Below are 18,595 nucleotides of genomic sequence, written 5' to 3' on the forward strand. Positions count from 1 at the left end.
GCTCAAACTCTAGTGACAGGGTAGTCTAGTTATTTTTTCCACAAAAAAGAGATAACATTTGTCACATGAAACAACATTTCTAGAATACCTATGGGACCACCTCCTGCCGCATGAATCCCAGCGACCGGCTAGGTCCCTCAGAGTTGGCCTTCCCCAGATCCCGTCAACTAATAGACAGTGCCGGTTGGCAGGGCCTAGGGGAAGAGCCTTCTCTGTGGGAGGCCCGACCCTCTGGAATCAACTCTCCCTGGAAATCCATATTGCCCCCACCCTCCTTGCCTTCTGCAAGAATCTCAAGACTCACTTATGTCGCCAGGCCTGGAGCATTAGATTCTTGTCCCCTGGCCGATAAATGGACTGAGAGAAACTGATTGAATGAGAATGACTGGTTTTTTAGGGTTTTTAGTTTTAGATGATATATTTAATTAATTGGATCTGGAATGTTAAGTATTGTTTTATTATATGTTGTGAGGTGGCCCAAGTCCTCGGAGAGGGGCAGCATAAAAGTCCAATTAATAAATAATAAATAAATAATTTAGCTGAATTTTAAGTGGAAATCAGACTGATCCACAAGGGTTGGGCTATCCAGTGACCAGCTTCTGGTCATTGATTCTGGATTCAGGATAGAACACAGTACGGTACTATTTTAATTGAAGGGGACAACAAGGAAAACTGTTGCACATATGCCTTATTAGTGAGTTTCCAATGGATTTATGCTTTTAGTGAAACGATTATCTAGCACAAAAACTCCTTGCAGGTACTCCTTATTTACCACCATTTGTTTAGTGACTCTTCAAAGTTACAACAGCACTGAAAAAGTGATTGCAGCATCTCTGTGGTCATGTGATCAAAATTTGGATGTTTGGCAACTGATTCATATTTATAACTGTTGCAGTGTTCTGGGGGTCATATGATTACCTTTTACAACCTTCCGACAAGCAAAGACTATGGGGAAGCCAGATTTACTTAACAACCACATTACTAACCTAACAACTGCAGTGACTCATTTAACAACTGTGGCAAGCAAGTTCATAAAATGGGGCAAAACTCACTTAACACTTGTGTTGTATTTATTTATTATTTATTTATTTATTATTTGGACTTATATGCCGCCCCTCTCCGAAGACTTGCTTAGCAACCAAAGTGTTGCTTAGCAACCAATATGTTGGGCTCAAATTGTGCTCATAAGTCGAGGATTACCTGTAGTTCACAACACAAAGGTGGTTAATAAAACCACCATTTAAGAAGCATCCTTACTGATGGCTGTATTTTTTTTAAAATGCCTACCTTAAAACAATTAAACCTAGTTAAAACAATTAAACCTTAGTGAAAATAATAGTATTAATTTTCTGTTTCCCCACTCACCAAAACTCTCCAGAGGTTCAGATAGATTGTTTTTGAGCTTCACTTTTTGTAGTTACTTTGATTTATATGCTGCAAAATCTACATACACTCAGGATGGTTTGCATACATCAACCATTCAGGTATAATTTAGATCTAATTTTAAACTTAGATATCTCATATATATTGTATTATTATATTTATTTTGTTGTGAGCCTCCCTGAGTCTTCAGAGAAAGGCGGCATAGAAATATAATGCATACATACATACATGCATCATACATAGGCTACGATGCTTCAGTTTCCCCATGATGATAAATCTCTAGTGACACGTCTAATGCAAAGGGAGACTCGTTTCAGGATATCCTTCCAATAACTAAACTAATCAGAACTATTTCAACATTCAATTGGCTTTGGAAATACTTATTTATTTAGTATATGGCAAGCTTTGGAAATAAATATATAGAGCCAGTGAGTATGAAATAGATGGCGAATAATAATGATTCCAAAAGTAGACAAAAATCATTCTCACTACTGCATTTTGTTCCAAGTTTATTTTTATTCCCCAGTTTGTTTATTGACCATCACTACTTCTGCCTTGTGTAGATTAAATCTCAATTCTCATAGCCTCTGATCAATTTGTTCCTGCACTCATACTAGTGAATTGTGGAAAGTGAACTTGTAAGACTTTAATCTAATTCTGTAGCATCTTTAGTCTTATAAACCATGTTTACTCATATCTCTAGTAAATAAGCCATGCTTCCTGTGAATTGCAAAAGGCTTCAACAGCAGATTGCTATTGTTATAAAGTATTGTCCTTCAGAATAGATGCTAGTCTCAACAGGGGAGACTAGCATTTTTTCTTTCATTTGACTTAGTAAAACTTATTTATAAAAAATATACAACACTTTTTTAGCTGTGAGTATCCATTTGTGCCCTTGCTTTATCATTTATGACCAGAATGAATTGGGGGGGGGGGGGGATTCAGGATGAGTATGTTTGAATAAGTATTATATTTTTCACTTATTTAGCTGTCATTTACTTATCAGTTATACAGTAAATGATTTAATACACCCGTTCAGTGACAAATATGATCAGACATAAAATTGACAACGAGGCACAACCTGAACAATCTGAACTTTCATGGCAGCAAGTAAACAGATCAGTATCAATGAATGTCCAATTAGTTAGGTTACTTAAAATTTTTATTGCAAATACAAAACTAATAGTAAATGTAATATTAAAGGTAAATGATTGGTTAAAAGCTGTGCACACCCATTAAATGAAGAAAAAATGCATATTATATCTTTACTTTTCTTTTGCAATTTCTCTACATGTTATTATCCTGCTTTGATGGCTATGGCGTATCACTGCTTGCACCAAAATAAATCACATTCCTGTTTCCATTCAGCAATATCAACTTGATATACCAGAACTAGATACAATTAAAATCATTTCTGCAAACTGATTTTAAACATGATGAGAACATTTAATGAATCTAGAGTGCAATAGACTCTATACCTTATTATTCACTTAGTTGAAACTCACTGGAAATGATTATGATGAAACGAAATCTGTACTGTTATTCTGGTCACCTTTCACCGCAGTGCATTCATTCATTTTATGGAACTGTGTAGAACAAATTCCTACTATTGTGTTTTGACTCAGGCCAATTGATGATGTATGTATCAGCTGAGTATTGCTTGCTTCCCTTTTGTGCTTGATGCTTTAATTGTTCTCTCTCATCAAACGTTTCCCTTCTTGTGCCAACATTTCTATGCAATGTAGCTTCCGTTTTTATGTAGCTGAAAAGTAATGCAATGATTTTAGCAGTATTGTTGTGACCTGTTAATATGCATGTTCTCATGTGATGCCTGATGACTTTGCAGGAATGTTTGTAAAAGCAATATGTACAGTGCCAGGTCTGGAAAAAGTGAAATATTTGGATGTAAGGAGCAATGTAGAAATCTCACAACGCATAATTCAAACTCTCTTATGTTTATGCATTAGTACAACTACATGCTCTGGACACTGGAATAGTAGTGGTTATGAATTAGTTTATCACTGGCTCATGAGCGTGACACTTCTACACATGCGCAAAAGTGTCCTGGGCAGGTGGGTGGGGTCCAAGCCAGGAGCAACCCACCACTACACTAGTAGATACGTCAGCATCCATAGAGAAGTTTCAGTTACTATTACACTTTACTTTAATTTTAACCCATTTATTATAGTAGACAATATTGGGACACTTTTTATTTTACTGTGTGAATTTTTTTCTCTATATTGCAATAGCATGGTATGAAATGGACACATTAGTAAAATTTTATACATTATATATATAATATATAGCCATACCCCAATAAGGGTATGGCTAACTGATGAGACCAGAACAAGGCCGAAATAGCGCTATCCTAGTCTCTCTTAATTTTAAAAATTCAGCAAAAACATGTGATACATACAGAACATAGTTTGTCGGCTATGAATAAATTAACTGCCTTGAAATGGCCCTGGGTTGGGCCTAGAGGCAAAAAGGAGCTGTGACGTTCCTTCAATATACCAGGGTGATCCGACATAAAAAAACATATATACAAGTATATATGTGTGTGTGTGTGTTTTCTTGGATCACCCTAGGAAAGTCACAGCTCCTTTTTGCCTCTAGGCCCAACCCAGGGCCATTTCAAGGCAGTTAATTTAATCATAGCCAACAAACTATGTTCTGTATGTATCACATGTTTTTGCTGAATTTTTAAAATTAAGGGAGACTAGGACAGCGCTATTTCAGCCTTCGAACAAGGCCAAAATAGCGCTATCCTAGTCTCCCTTAATTTTAAAAATTCAGCAAAAACATGTGATATATATATCATAGAATTTATAATTACAATTATATACAATATAATTTATAAAAGTATACATTTAAACAAATTATACATACATACAAACTTACATTTGCAAAAATGGAAAAACTACATATAAAATGTATTTGATGAAATAATCATGAAAATATAGATTTCTTCTGGACAGTTTAAAATAAAAAGTTATGAAGGAATTGACAGTAATAAACTTAAAGTCTGGTTTCTATTTTGTAAATTTATTTTATAAAAAATTCTACATCCAGTTTTAGTCACCATTATATTAAAAAGATGTTGAGACTGTAGAAAGAGTGCAGAGAATAGCAACAAAGATGATTAGGGGACTGGAGGCTGAAACATATGAAGAACGGTTGCAGGAAATGGGTTTGTCTAGTTTAATGAAAAGAACTACTAGGGGATACAAGATAGCAGTGTTCTAATGTTTCAGGGGTTGCCACAAAGAAGAAGGTGTCAACCTATTCTCCAAAGCACTTGAGGGTAGAACAAGAAGCAATGGGTGGAAACTAATCAAGGAGAGAAACACCCTAGAACTAAGGAGAAATTTCCTGACAAAACAATTAATTAGTGGAACAACTTGCTACAACACTGGAAGTTTTTAAGAAGATATTGAGCAACCATTTGTCTGAAATGCTATAGGTTTTCCTGCCTGAACAGGGTGTTTTACTACAAGACTTCCAGGGTCCATTCCAACTCTGCCATTCTATTCTATTTGTATTTTTTTTAAATGTGTTTTTATGGGAGTTCACATGTTATAAGGATTTACCTCATTTCTACTACAACATCTCTGGGAAGTAGTTGAGTTAAGAGAGAATGACTAACTCAAAGTCACAATAAGTTTCAGGATCAAGTGAATTTAAATCCCTTGCTATGTGTCTAACCTGAATCTTATCCATTGTACTACGTAATCCACTTATAGCTGTTCTTTCATAATTAGTTGTGGATTTTCAAAAGAAAACTTCAGAAACTTTTTTCTAATTGCACATTACATGCACATTGAGTCTCAGCATCTTCCTACAGGCATGTTGTGCAAGTATTCACTGTAGGGTTCGCTGAGGTTTCCTTTTTCATATGTATATTCTTATTCTGTTTTTAGGGGTATTTAGAAAAATATATAAAATAAGTTTAATATAAATACTTAAACACCACTGTCTTCTGTAGATTTATTCAGTTCTGAATCATTAAATTCAGTAAAACTTTATCCCATGTAAGTGTGGTTAAAGTGATTGCCTAATTGCCTTCAAACTATGTCATTTGGAGTGAGTATTCTGGTGTTCCTGTCCCCTAGTCTGCTAGAACAGTGTAGTATTTAATATTGCTACCGTTGTGTTTAAGTATTGTTGGTACTATAACAGTGAGAATAATGGTTATTACAATTGTTTTGATGCCTTTTTTGCTTTCTGTATTAAATTAGTGACATTGAATATGTCTTTGAATTAAGTTTGACAGTAGCAGTTTATTTATTTTATTTATTTCTTTTTATTTATTTGTTTTGTCCAATACACAATAATACACAATGAGGGTTATAGAGGATATAATCAGGTAGAATGTATTAAAGGGGGAATAGAGGAGAAAATAAATGAGTAAAATATAACTATGAGAGAATAGCAGGAAAAGATATAGGTATAGAAGAGAAGATATAGGAGATATTGGAGAGACAATAGGACAGGGGACGGTAGGCACTCTGGTGCACTTATGTACTCCCCTTACTGACCTCTTAGGAACTTGGAGAGGTCAACTGTTGCTGAATAGTTGCTGAATAATTGCTGAAAGGGGCAGTATAGACAAGCTCGTAAGGGCTAAAAAGAGATTCTTTTAAAAGGATGATTTTGAGGCTGTTGCAAATGTAAAATAGTCTTGTTTTACATTCTATTGTCTAATCTATTGTTATATGAATAAATGATGAACCTACAAGTTTTATTTAAAAGTCTTTGTGAAATCCAGCACTTTCAACTGTCTGAGTAAGCAGTACAGAAAATACAGTTTTTATTATTACTATTATTAGTACAAGATTTGTGTGTGTGTCATATTATTTTTGGATATTTCTAACATTTTCTGAAGTTCTTCTCTAAAATCAGATTACAGTAATTTTTCAGTTTTCTGTTTCTAGGCATCCAGAACACTTACAAGCATAGCAGATATTTGTCAGTCTAAAGATGGGTTTGAAGTGTTTATTATGTTCAATTGCTTGCCTTTTATGTTATTTTTAAAAAGACATACAACTTCTGTTAAACACATTATCAAATCAGTAGAACTCCTATAGTATGTAGTTGCTTAAATCTTACAAAGATACTTGTAAAATTGTAAAATATACTTGTGGCTTTCCTCTCTGTAAAATACAACATTTTGTCCCTTACTTAAAAAGGTAGGGATGGCTATTAAAGATCCTAATAGTCTTCATACTTATAATAAATTATTCCATGTTATAAAATGATCTTGGGATTTGCCTTTGAAGGATAATAAAATGCTCAATCTTCAGTGATTCTACTAACTGATCATTCTCTTTATGTGTGAAAATCAAAAGTTTTAAACCTAAATCATAAATAATTTCTTCACTTCCTAAATGGTATGAGTTACTTTTAATAAAAATATTTTGCAGGATTGGATGAGTGAATGCTCAGGCAACTTAAGTAACAAAGATGTAATTAAAAATCAAATAATTTCCCTCTTTCTCACCTCAGTTCTGCTAACTAAACTAAACACTGTGGAAATGTATTGATATGAAGAATGGTTTAGGGATTTAAGTATGGCTAGCCTAGAGGAAAGAAGGGGTGACAGCAGTATGATAGCAATATTCCAGCATTTGAAGGGTTGCCACAAAGAAGAAGGGATCAATTTATTTTCCAAAGCACAAGAAACAATGAATGGAAACTAATCAAAGAGAGAAGCAATCTGGAATTAGGAAGAAACTTCCTAACAGTGAGAACAATTAACCAGTGGAACAGCTTGCCTTCAGAAGGTTTCATCATTGGAGATCTTTAAGAAGATACTTATCTGAAATTGTATAGGGTCTCCTGCTTGAGCAGTGGATTGTACTAGAAGACCTCCAAGAACATTTCCATCTCTATTCTGATGAGGGTGAAATATCTTCAAGGAAAAACAAAGATCAGTTGCCTTTTGAAAAAAAACACCTTTGAGATATCCTATGGAAATGTTCCATTTTAGGGAATTTTGGATTAATACTGTCCCATAGCACTTTATAGCACTCTGTGAGTGGTTTAGAATGTAAACATTATTTGCATATTACTCCTCTCCCTCAACAATCCAGGTCCTCATTTTACGGACCTCGGAAGGATGGAAGGCTGAGTAATCCTTGAGCCCTGTTAGGATCAAACTTCAGACTGTCGGCAGAGTTGGTGGCTGTGGGTAGTTGGGGGAATGAAAGAAGGGAAAAGGAAAGAAATCCAGAGTTTTTCTAAATTTCATTTACAAATATTGCTTAAGATCCTTTTTCTTACATTATGTCAAATCCATACAGAAATATGAACACACACACTTTGCTATATCCAGTTCCTGGGTATAGGATATATCCAGTTCCTCAAAGATTAGGAAACAGCAGATTATCAAAAAAAGTGGGGGAAATGTATGTGAAATGTGTCTGCAACTTTTCCATATCCCCTAGTGGGATTGGTGATGTAAAGAGTGATGTAAATATCCAGCATGAAACAAGCACAAGTCAAAAGAGTTTAAATCATCCTGACGACTAATAAGTTTGCAGTCAACAACCCAGTGATAGACTAAGTACTGAATGCAGAAGTGTAGTTTTGTATTGCAGCATAATTTGCTGTTTGTGGTGAGTGACAGTTTTGAGTAAATTGGTAGGCAGTTACTTGTCACTCACTAATGGACTTTTTTGTTTGGTTTGTCTTAGTGTAAAAACTGCTTCTCAGTGTCAAATTATCACTTCAGATCCAGTTACAATAGTGTTTTGCTATTGCAGGTGTCTGTTTTTTGGGTTAGGGTTTATTTCTAAAAATAAAAGTATGCCCCCATTTTTCTCCAACTTGCTTTCAGGATATTTTTTTTTAAAAAAAAAAACTTCAGATGTATGTCTGTAGGATTAGACAAGTAGTGCCTTGTGAATAATGCATAAATCCACAGTTCCTACCTCTTCTAAACCTATCATCTTAAATGGTACATGAGCAAAATGTACAGGCAAACATTTGCCATATATATTGAGAATTTCAAGATTGACTTGGTGTTTTCTCCAGCAATATGATTCTGTCCAGCTCCTATCTTTAAGAGTATGGGGCTATGCGAAGTCCATGTAAATTTCAGGGATACTTTAGTTTCCACATACTTATGTTCATTACTAGATTTTATAAAGGATAAGATAATGGGGGATAATTGAAGTAAGAGGGGAAAAGTCACCCACTTTTATAGGGAGCAATTTAACCCCTAATCACAAAATTATAAACATTATACCTCTATACTATAAATTGTAATTGGATATATTTGAATAATATTCAGTCTCTTCATGATAATTTAATCAATAGATTCTAAGCACTTTTCTCAAAGCATGTTGGCTTTGAAGTGATTTGAAAGATTAACTGGAAGAAATTATTGAAGGAGGAAATATGGCCAAAGAAGGAACTGTTGAAAATATAGCTTTGCAGGGATGTTCTCAGATTGTTTGAACAGGGCTTCATTGAAAGTCTGGACAAACCAGACAGTTGTCTGGTCAGCTACAAGAACAAAATTTTCTGCAAACCAAAACACATCTATTTTTTTCCATTATCAGTCAAAATCCTTGATTGGTTTAGTATAGTAGCTTGATGTTTAGACTTATTGACAATCAATCTGTGACCTTTTATTTTGAGGATGGAAATGGGACTAGCTACTCTGCCTTATAATTTGTTTTCTGATTTCTAATGAAATAACTTCTATTAACTCTTACTATCTAACTGAGGGAGCTTGGGAGCATCCCTTTTTGCACCAATGATCTAGATTAACTAAAACTATTTCTAATATTCAGCTGTACTCTACCTCGGCATTAAGCAGCAACTATTATGCTTTTCTGTGTATGGAACAGAAATGTGAGATAATTAGATTATTATCTCAATATGCTGATCCTTGTCCCATTATTTTTAATCATTCCAGCTGTTGGAACAAGAATCTAAACATGAACTACTGGCTGATCATCAGGCTACCTATTATGGTTGCTATTGGGGTAAGTGTTTGCAAATTCTTGCACTAGTAACATGGATTATGGGTAGTGAGCGAAAAGAGATAATAAAAATGCTAGCACTGTAGCTGTCCCTTCACTAGTAAAATAGTTTTGTAGGCATGCATTAATTGTTTTCTGTCCCCTAACATTCAATGTATAAATGATGCATGACAGTTTTTAAACCAATCTAGCTATAAAAACAAATTTGGAAATTGCCTTTTTCTGCGTTTCAATAAATAAGTAATTGAATGTCCATCAATTACTTGTGGCTAAACCCCTCTTTCTTAACAAGCCAGTCTTTTCTTGGTATGCATACTGGACTTTGTGCTAAACAGAGCTAAACTGAAAAGCTATTGGCAAGAATCCCTAATAGCCTGTGCTAATTTTATAATAATAATAAGCTGTAGATAAAATGTGTAAGAATTAAACCATTATAATAATTAAGGCATTAATTAAAATATCAATTTATACTTGGCATGTGGGTCTAAAATTTCATTTGAAATGTGTCAACTAGAATATATAATTATGTATTCCTTTGTGATATTTCATATGATGAGCATAATTTTGGAGTGAATTGTCTGGCAACATAATCTTAAAATGAATATTATTACAAAGATAACAGGGATATGCTGCTCAGTTCTACAATCTGCTTTGTAATTCTTTTTTCTTTTATTCAGGTGAACTTCCTGATCTTTATCAGGGTTATTTGCATTATAATTTCTAAGCTGCAAGCCAATCTCTTGCGCAAAAGTGACATAAAATGCAGGTGAGATCATTTGTAGGCCAAAATACTATCAAGGTTCCCCCCAAGCAAAATGTTTACAGTAATTGATCATAACAAAAAATGTTTATGACAACTGAGAAAGGTGCAGATTACATCTAATAAGAGGAAATAAAATTGTGGTGCCATTTATCAGTAACAACTGAAAAAAGAGGAATGTTGAATAGTGACAGAGAGTATATACTTGTCAAATGTGTCAAATTTCTTTCTTTTTCTTTTCCTTTTTTATTTGTATAAGGAGAGGGAATTAAACTCTGTTTTAGGATTATTTTGAAGCATATGCAGCTTGTTAAAGACTCTTCCCATTTACATTGAATACTTACCTGTCACTCCCATCACAAGTTAGGGGCTTCTTTTTTAATGTAGGTTTCAAGTTATTTATTATGGGAAAGTTCTGATTTATCAGGCATTTTAAAATAGTAGTTTTGGTATTGTCTGAAGTAGTAACGTACCTATACGTTCATATCAATATTTTTATTTTATATTAATATTTAATGTTTTGGGCATAGTGGCACACTGTACATAAATATATGTCAGCAATATACCATTTCAGAAAATATGATATATCCACAAATATTTCCCATTTCCAGTACACGTTTAACCAAATTCCTTTCATTAGACACATGATATTTTAAAGTACAATTTTACGAAGTCACTCATATTTTATCAATGGAGTATATTTTTGTAACTGGAATAATTTATGGGGAAATCAATCCTATTCTCTAGGTCAAAAACATTTTCCCTGTGTACATATTGGGGTTCCTCTTTTTGAGAGAAGGGGAGAGTTCAGTAATGCAAATCATTAAGGGCTATCACTGAATATCCATTGCAAATTATTATTATATTCTGTCTTATTATTGCTGTTAGCCGCCCCGAGTCTTCGGAGAGGGGCGGCATACAAATCCAATAAATAAATAAATAAATACATTTTGGTGCACAATGTAACACAGCTTCCCTCTGGCTCTTGGGAAAACCCAGTAGCCATAAATAATTTTGTGCTAGTGTTATTGTTTCTTGAACTAATTCAACTTGTCTTTTAAGTTTTGAAGCCCTGCAAGCCAGACTTCCACATTTCCCCCAGCAGAGGTTGAGACCTTAGAAACAAGAGAGCAATTTGTTTTGTGGGATAGTTTCCCCAAAAGAGTGGTTAATTTTGTTTTATTCCACTGGATATTTTTCCTTTTACATGAGCCTTTTGCTTCTGTTTGTTAACCTGATCTTTTCAGATTGGCCAAATCTACACTGACTCTGATCCCACTTCTGGGTACACATGAGATCATCTTTGCTTTAGTTACTGATGAGAACGCTAAAGGGATGCTGCGGTTTGTGAAGCTTTTTTTTGAACTCTCCTCCTCTTCTTTTCAGGTAGGACTTTCATTCTTTATTCCTCTAATCAGGATTTCAGGATTTTTCTTTTTTGAAAGTCTGCTCCAGTCTGCACTAAGATTGTTATGCTCCAAAAATTGAGAGGATGAATGTCATCACTTTGGTTAGAATTTGATACACCATAGAGCACATCAAGATAATTCTGAAAGATACTGTTTTCAAGAGGTAACTGGACTTTCTTGTTTTTAATAATAATAACAGAGTTGGAAGGGACCTTGCCGGTCTTCTAGTCCAAACCCCTGCGTGGGCAGGAGACCCTACACTATTTTATACAAATGGTTGTCCAACATCTCCTTAAAATCTTCCAGTGTTGGAGCACTCACAACTTCTGGAGGCAAGCTGCTCCACTGATTAATTGTTATAACTGTCAGGAATTTTATCCTTAGTTCTAAGTTGCTTCTTTTCTTGTTTAGTTTCTACCCATTTCTTTTACCCTTCTTTTACCCTTCTCCTCAGGTGCTTTGGAGAAAAGCCTGACACCCTCTTCTTTGTGGCAACCCCTAAGATATTGGAACACTGCTATCATATCTCCCCTAATCCTTCTTTTCAACCATTCTTCATATGTTTTAGCCTCCAGTCCCCTAATCATCTTTGTTGCTCTTCTCTGCACTATTTCTAGAGTTTCAACATCCTTTTTACATCGTAGTGACCAAAACTGAATGCAGTATTCCAAGTGTGGCCTTATCAAGGCATTACATAGTTGTATTAATACTTCACGTGATCTTGACTTCCTGCATTAACAGAGGGATTCTACCCCTCTGTTAATGCAGCCTAGAACAGTGTTGGCTTTTTTGGCAGCTGCTGCACACTGCTGTGTCATATTTAAATGGTTATCCATTAGGACTCCAAGATCCTTCTCACAGTTACTACTGTTGAGCAAGGTACCACATATACTGCACCTGTGCATTTTGTTTTTATCGCCTAAATGTAGAATGTTACTTTTTTCACTATTGAATTTCATTTTGTTTGATAGCGTCCAATGTTCAACTCTGTCAAGATCCTTCTGTATCCTTCAGGAGAGTTGGCTATTCCTTCCAGTTTGGTTACATCCGCAAAATTGATGAGTTCCGCATCTATCCCTTGGTCCAAGTCATTGATGAAGACGTTGAAGAGTAGTGGGCCTAAAACAGAGCTTTGGGGTCTCTAGTGCATACTTCCCTCCATTTCGATGCAGTTCCATTGAGCACTACACGTTGAGTGCGGTTGGTTACCAGTTTTGAATCCATCTGGTGGTGTTGCATCTAACCCACATTTTTCTACTTTATCAAATGCCTTACTGAAATTCAAGGAAATTATATCGACAGTATTCTTCTGGTCCACTAATTTTATCACTTTGTCAAAGAATGCAATAAGATTAGTCTGGCATGATCTGTTTTTGACAAACCAATGTTGTCTTTTGGTTATTACTTTGTTTGCTTCTAGGTGTTCATTGATTCATTGCTTGATTATCTTTTCCAGAATCTTCCCTGGTATTGAGGTCAGGCTGATAGGTCTGTAATTTCCTGGGTCTATTTTTCCCCTTTTTGAAGATGGGAACTACACCAGCTCTTTTCCAGTCCTCTGGCATTTCCCTGGTCCTCCAGGATGTTTGAAAGATATAGTTCAGTGGTTCTGAGATCTCATCTGCCAGTTTTTTGAGAACTTTGGGGTATAATTCATCTGGTCCTGGTGATCTGAACTCGTCTAGGGCAGACAGGTGTTCACTTACCATTTTCTTCCTTATTTTAACTTGTGTTCTTGATATGTGTTTTGTAATGTTGTTTTTGATAGGTTGGACTGTTTTTTCCCTTTCTGTAAAGACAGATGCAAACAATGAGTTAAGTAGCTCTTCTTTCTCCCTGTTGCTTGTCACCTTCTTGCCATGTTCTCACTGCAATGGACCAATTTTCTTTCAAAACATTTTGTTTCTCATCCTAGAAGCTTCTTCAGCTCTGCCTCTATGGTGGGGAATGGAAGATTTTTGTTGTGGCCTGCCTAGCAGTGTGTGAAGGCAGAGGTTTTGGAAGTCTGCAAGGCTGCCTCTTGGCAAGGCTGAGAAGGAGGAGTTACTCCTTTGCCTGAATGCAAGAGCACACAGGCCTGCTGAAAAGCAGAAATTGCTGAAAGGCAGAAAAGGTTTACTCTGGTGGAAGTCTACTCATGAGTAGAGCTGCTGGCTAATTGGCCGCACCCTGAAGACTTCTTAAGTCTTAACCTCACTGAAGCTAATTGCTGAGAACAATGCCAATCCTGAATCTTGCATCTTGAGTTGTGACTCTTGCATAGTAGTTCCAGAATTCTTGCATCATAGTTCCAGAAGTCTTGCATCATTGTTCCAGAAGTCTTGCATTGTAGTTCCAAAAGTCTTGCACCATGAAAGTTGCCTGAATAATTCCTGAATATTTAACCTCTGGGTTTTCAGCCTGTATCATGAGTTGAATCATGGCTTCCGTGGTTCCTAAGAAGTTTTGAAAAAGCCTATCTGCTCATAGTCTGCTCAGTGACTCTAATTTATTTGCTTTATTTGGCTTGGATGTTTTCAAAGACTAATTTCTAGGAACTTTGCCAACTCTTGAACACTCAGTAAGTTTATGTTCAAGAATTTGAACTTTGCCAACTCTTGAACACTCAACACACTTTGAACTATTTGTACATTAAAGTGTGCTTTTTGTGTTCTGGTTTATTAGGTCTAAAAGGTCTATTAGGAGTCTCGGCATTTAATTTCTAAAAACAAAACATGGTTGTAAGTTTGTGTGTATTGCATAATTATTTGAGGCTTTGGCACTGGCCCAGAACAGATTTATTCTTCATGCAGACAACTGGTCATTTCAATTCTTTTAGAGGGTCGTTAAGATCATCTGGAGATTTATCTGTTTCATCAGGATCACCTGAGCAGTGCAAAGGGGTGTGGAATTTGGTATGGAAATTTAGAATCTACACTAATTTGCATAAAAGACACAGATAAACCTCCAGGTGACCTTAATGACCCTCTAAAAGAATGCAAATAATCAGCTGTCTGAAATGAATATAAATCCTTCCATTCCCCACCATCCAATCAGAGTTGAAGAAGCTTCTTAGATGAGAAGCAAAATGTCTCCAAAGAAAAACCAGAAAGTCCAGTTGCCTCTTGAAAAAAGCATCTTTGGGACAATCATGACTTGGATGGCTGAGAATCTCCATAGACATCTACATTACTCACTCACCAGATGAGAAATCACAATTTCCTTTTTCACTTGATTAACAGGAAATGAACCCTTTAATTTCATTGCAGGCATCTTTTACCCAGCCATTAGGTTTGGCAACTGGTTGTTTTTAGTGCTCATCAGAACTGAAAAATAGAAAATAACAAAACCAAAAAAAATCTGCCAAGTCATTTCATCATTTTTGAAGCTGACTGATTAAATGCAGGACATGCAAACTGGTCTCAGAGTTGCAGGTTGGAGTTGAACAAAGGAATCCATCAATTTTACATGACAGTTCAAATAGTATGATGTGTAAATATGAATCAAAATGTGTCCTGCAATCTCAGTTGGGGATGGTTGCTTACTATGGCACACACATCCTCCTCCTCGACCAGATTGTTTTCTTTGTGATACAGAATACAGAAAAGATCACCTGGTGTCCTACTTTTTGCCTTTACTCTGCTGCTGTTATATTCAGAAAGGATTGACCTGTCCGCGTTAATATTTCACAGGATTATTTGCAGTGACTCTGGAAAAGACTATGCTTTTTATACAGCTACATAAAATCTTGTTTTTGTTCTGTCTTTCCTTGATTTGCTTTTTACCTAATTCATCTAGCTTAAGAGTCGAGAATTAAATAATTGGAGTCTGCGGAGAGGGGCGACATGCAAATCTAATAAATAATAATAAATAATAATAATAAGGTTTCTAATGATACACACCAAGCTATATTTTTTTCTAGCTGAACTGAATTCTCTGACTAGGTACAGGGTCTATAAAGAAGTGTGCTGGCTGCAAACTAATCTGAAAATTACCCATATAATTTTCCAAGAGATGTGACTTGCACTATTTACAGAGTATTTGTAGAAGGTCATCAGGTTGATGAACTGTAATCCCAGCCTGTCTGGTTGGGGAAGACTGTTATCATCACACTGCTCATAATTCTGAAAAACACCTTGTAGTGAATGTGCACCTGATTTAACCTGTTAGCGTTGCTGTTTTTACGTTGAACGAGTCACTATCTGATTATCGGTTGTCTTCCTTTTTATCATTTTATTTCAAAAGTGCAATGAACCAAGTTGCTAATAAAATGAATTAAACTGACGTTCTGTAGGACCTTTTCTTTCTGGTCTTCAGCCATATGAAATCTTTTCCATTGAACTGCTTTCTCATGCTGCAGGAAATAATGTTAGATATAGTCTATTTCCTTATTAGCTTTGCTAGTGATGCTTAATTCAAGGATGTGTGGTTTTTTTAACTGCTATTTTGTTCTCCTTGCTTTTCAGGGACTTTTGGTTGCAATTCTCTACTGTTTTAACAACACTGAGGTAAGAGGCATAGGAAGTTGTTTTATTCCACAATACTAATTCTTAATTGCTTCTATCAATAATACACTTAAAAGAAAAGAAAATCATATATATTTACCAAATGCTGACTTTTTTGGCTCCAATCATTTAAAGCCTTTATTTTTAAAGGGCTTTTAAAAAGGACTTGAATCTATAAAATGGCAAACTAAATTTAACATCAGGTGAGTTTTTACTTTTGGGATTGAAGAGACTTAAGTCCCTTGAGGAGCTCTGGGTGGTCAACAAAGTACAATTCATAAAAAGAAGAAAAAGGAAAAAGGAGGATCATTTTGATTGAAGAAAGTGTTAAATGGATTGGGAAGGCTTTTCCGGCAGGCCTTAGAGGGTGGTTGATCAGATGGCATGCCATCGGGATCCTATCAGTAAAGGATATGCATGGTTTTTTAAACTGTTTTAATTGTTAATGTCTGTTTTAAATTGGTTTTAAATGATTTTGGGAGATTTTATATTGCATTTTATGTTTATTTGGTTGTGAGCCGCCCAGAGTCCTCTGGGAGTTGGTGGGCATATAAATCCGAATGGATGGATGGATAGATAAGCAAACAAATGAACAAACAAACAAACAAACAAACAAATAAAATCAATGTCCATAATGACTACCTTTTGCCTGAGCTCAAAACCTAAGCAGAATGAAGCCTGGGTAATACTTAGATGGGAGATTGCTATCTAATTTATGTGCTAGACAATGACGAAATATTTTTGTACTTTTTCTAAGAGAATTGTTTGGAAATGTTTATGTACTCACCATAATGCAAGTTCAGTTTGAAGATAACCCATTCAGTATCAAATGCGACTGAAATTCACACAGAAGCAACCAAACCATATTTTATAACTGCTGTTCAATGGAGATCTAGCAAGGCTCATTCATAAAAACTGAGAATGGATTTTGTCCAAGGATCCTGCCTGATGCATATAGTTACAAACTTATTAGCATTCATTTATTTTTTGTAAGAATTATTTTACAAAAATATAGTTTCTAAAAAGACAATTCCAGAGAGCAAGTTATATGTAATGCATTGTAATTTGGGGTTTTCATTGAGACATCTATATGCAAATCCAACATTTTCAAATGGAACTTTGCATTAATTTCAATGCTTGAAGGGCATAAAACAAAATTTACAAAAAGAAATTTGGCATATTGTTACAAATTATAAAATAGATAATCCTGGAATAAGTAGCAGAGATTCATATCCTCTTTAAAATCATTGTACTCGTCACACAAAAAACATCTGTTTTCATACATCATTCAATTTAAAAAAACATCTATTCTCCATTGACTCTGGAAGGAGAGTCCATCATGGGTTGTAAACCAATCCTATTGGTAGAGACTGAGTTAATTTAAATAATTAATTAATTAACTGGCACCGCCCCCTTAGCAGCCCCCATGAGCCAGTTTTAAAAACTCAGTCTAAGTGTAGAGACGTTTGAGTTTTTAGTCTGAGTTACCTTATGTTGCTTAAGCATGTTTTGTTTAATAAAATTTGTACCTTTTAATGTTTTTTCTCTTGTGTTTCTACAGGCGAAGACCAGCTTCCTGTAAGGGGTCTCTGCCCTCCGTGGGCACTCCCCCACCGTTTTTTCTCCTCGGGGGCCCCTTCCCTCAGCGGGTACCACCCCAAGAGAGGAGCAACACAGCCTGGGGTCCCTGGCCTCCGAGGCCAGACCTGGCTGCAAGCCGAAGGTGGGGGGGTCCGCCCCCCCCCACTGGGAGGCTTGGGGGAATCTCCACTTCCCCGGAAAAATTTAACGAAGAAAAGAGCTGGTGCGGAGCCAGTGCCTCTCAGCTGTTCGGCGGCTCGTAAAAAAGCCGCCGCCGAAGCTGCCGCCGCCGCCGCTCTTGCTGGGATCGCACGGAGCAGTGAAAAGAAGCGAAAATTGCTGAGCGTGCCGGCAGGCTATGTGGAGGATTGCCCTGGAGGGGGTTGCCCCCCCCAATAAGGAGCAGCGCGGAGCCATGGAGGGCTAATTTACCTCAGAGGTTGTTCCCGTGCCCGCCATTTTGTGCCTAGGCGGGAAAGTTGCTCTCCGCCCAGAGAATGGGCGCGATCAACCGAACGGGGCAGATTTGCGCATGCGCGAGCCCCAGGGGTGCCTGGTCGCCATTTTGTGCGTTGTGTTGGTTCGAGATAACTGTCAGATTCATTCTCCGGTGTTATCAGTGAGTACAATGGAAGAGCAAATGATTTCAGGGAAAGTGCCCTCTCCTAGCACAGCCACCAAGGCCAAGGCTAAGGCTAAAGATAAAGTCAGGACCCAGCATTCCTCTTCCTCACTTAAGGATGCAGAAAAGAGGATTCAGGCCTTGGAAAAGAGGCTGGAGGCGGCCCTTCACACCCCCTTGACCATTTCTCCTCTGTCTGCACAATATTTGCCCCTCGTCAGGGACACATCAGCTCCTCATCCCGCTATAAGGCCAGCAGAGGTGCTGTCAGACCGCGATTGGTCTCCAGACAGGCAAATGCCAACTATGCCTCAGGTGCTCCCTTCTCCTGGTCCTATCCAGCCTAGGCCAGGGTCAGCAAGTCA

The 18,595-nt window shown here is 36.5% G+C and overlaps 1 protein-coding gene across 1 annotated transcript in view; it reads left to right on the plus strand.

Annotated features, from left to right (window-relative positions):
- Positions 1-18,595, plus strand: part of GLP1R (glucagon like peptide 1 receptor) — a 104,925-nt gene that overhangs the window by 76,169 nt on the left and 10,161 nt on the right. The window contains exons 11-14 of the mRNA XM_070727383.1: positions 9,308-9,377; positions 10,052-10,140; positions 11,382-11,520; positions 15,989-16,030. Coding sequence (XP_070583484.1) covers positions 9,308-9,377; positions 10,052-10,140; positions 11,382-11,520; positions 15,989-16,030 — 340 coding nt within the window. The remainder of the gene's footprint in view (positions 1-9,307; positions 9,378-10,051; positions 10,141-11,381; positions 11,521-15,988; positions 16,031-18,595) is intronic.

This window comes from Erythrolamprus reginae, chromosome 1 (genome assembly GCF_031021105.1).
Source record: "Erythrolamprus reginae isolate rEryReg1 chromosome 1, rEryReg1.hap1, whole genome shotgun sequence".
In the NCBI taxonomy this organism is placed as follows: domain Eukaryota; kingdom Metazoa; phylum Chordata; class Lepidosauria; order Squamata; family Dipsadidae; genus Erythrolamprus; species Erythrolamprus reginae.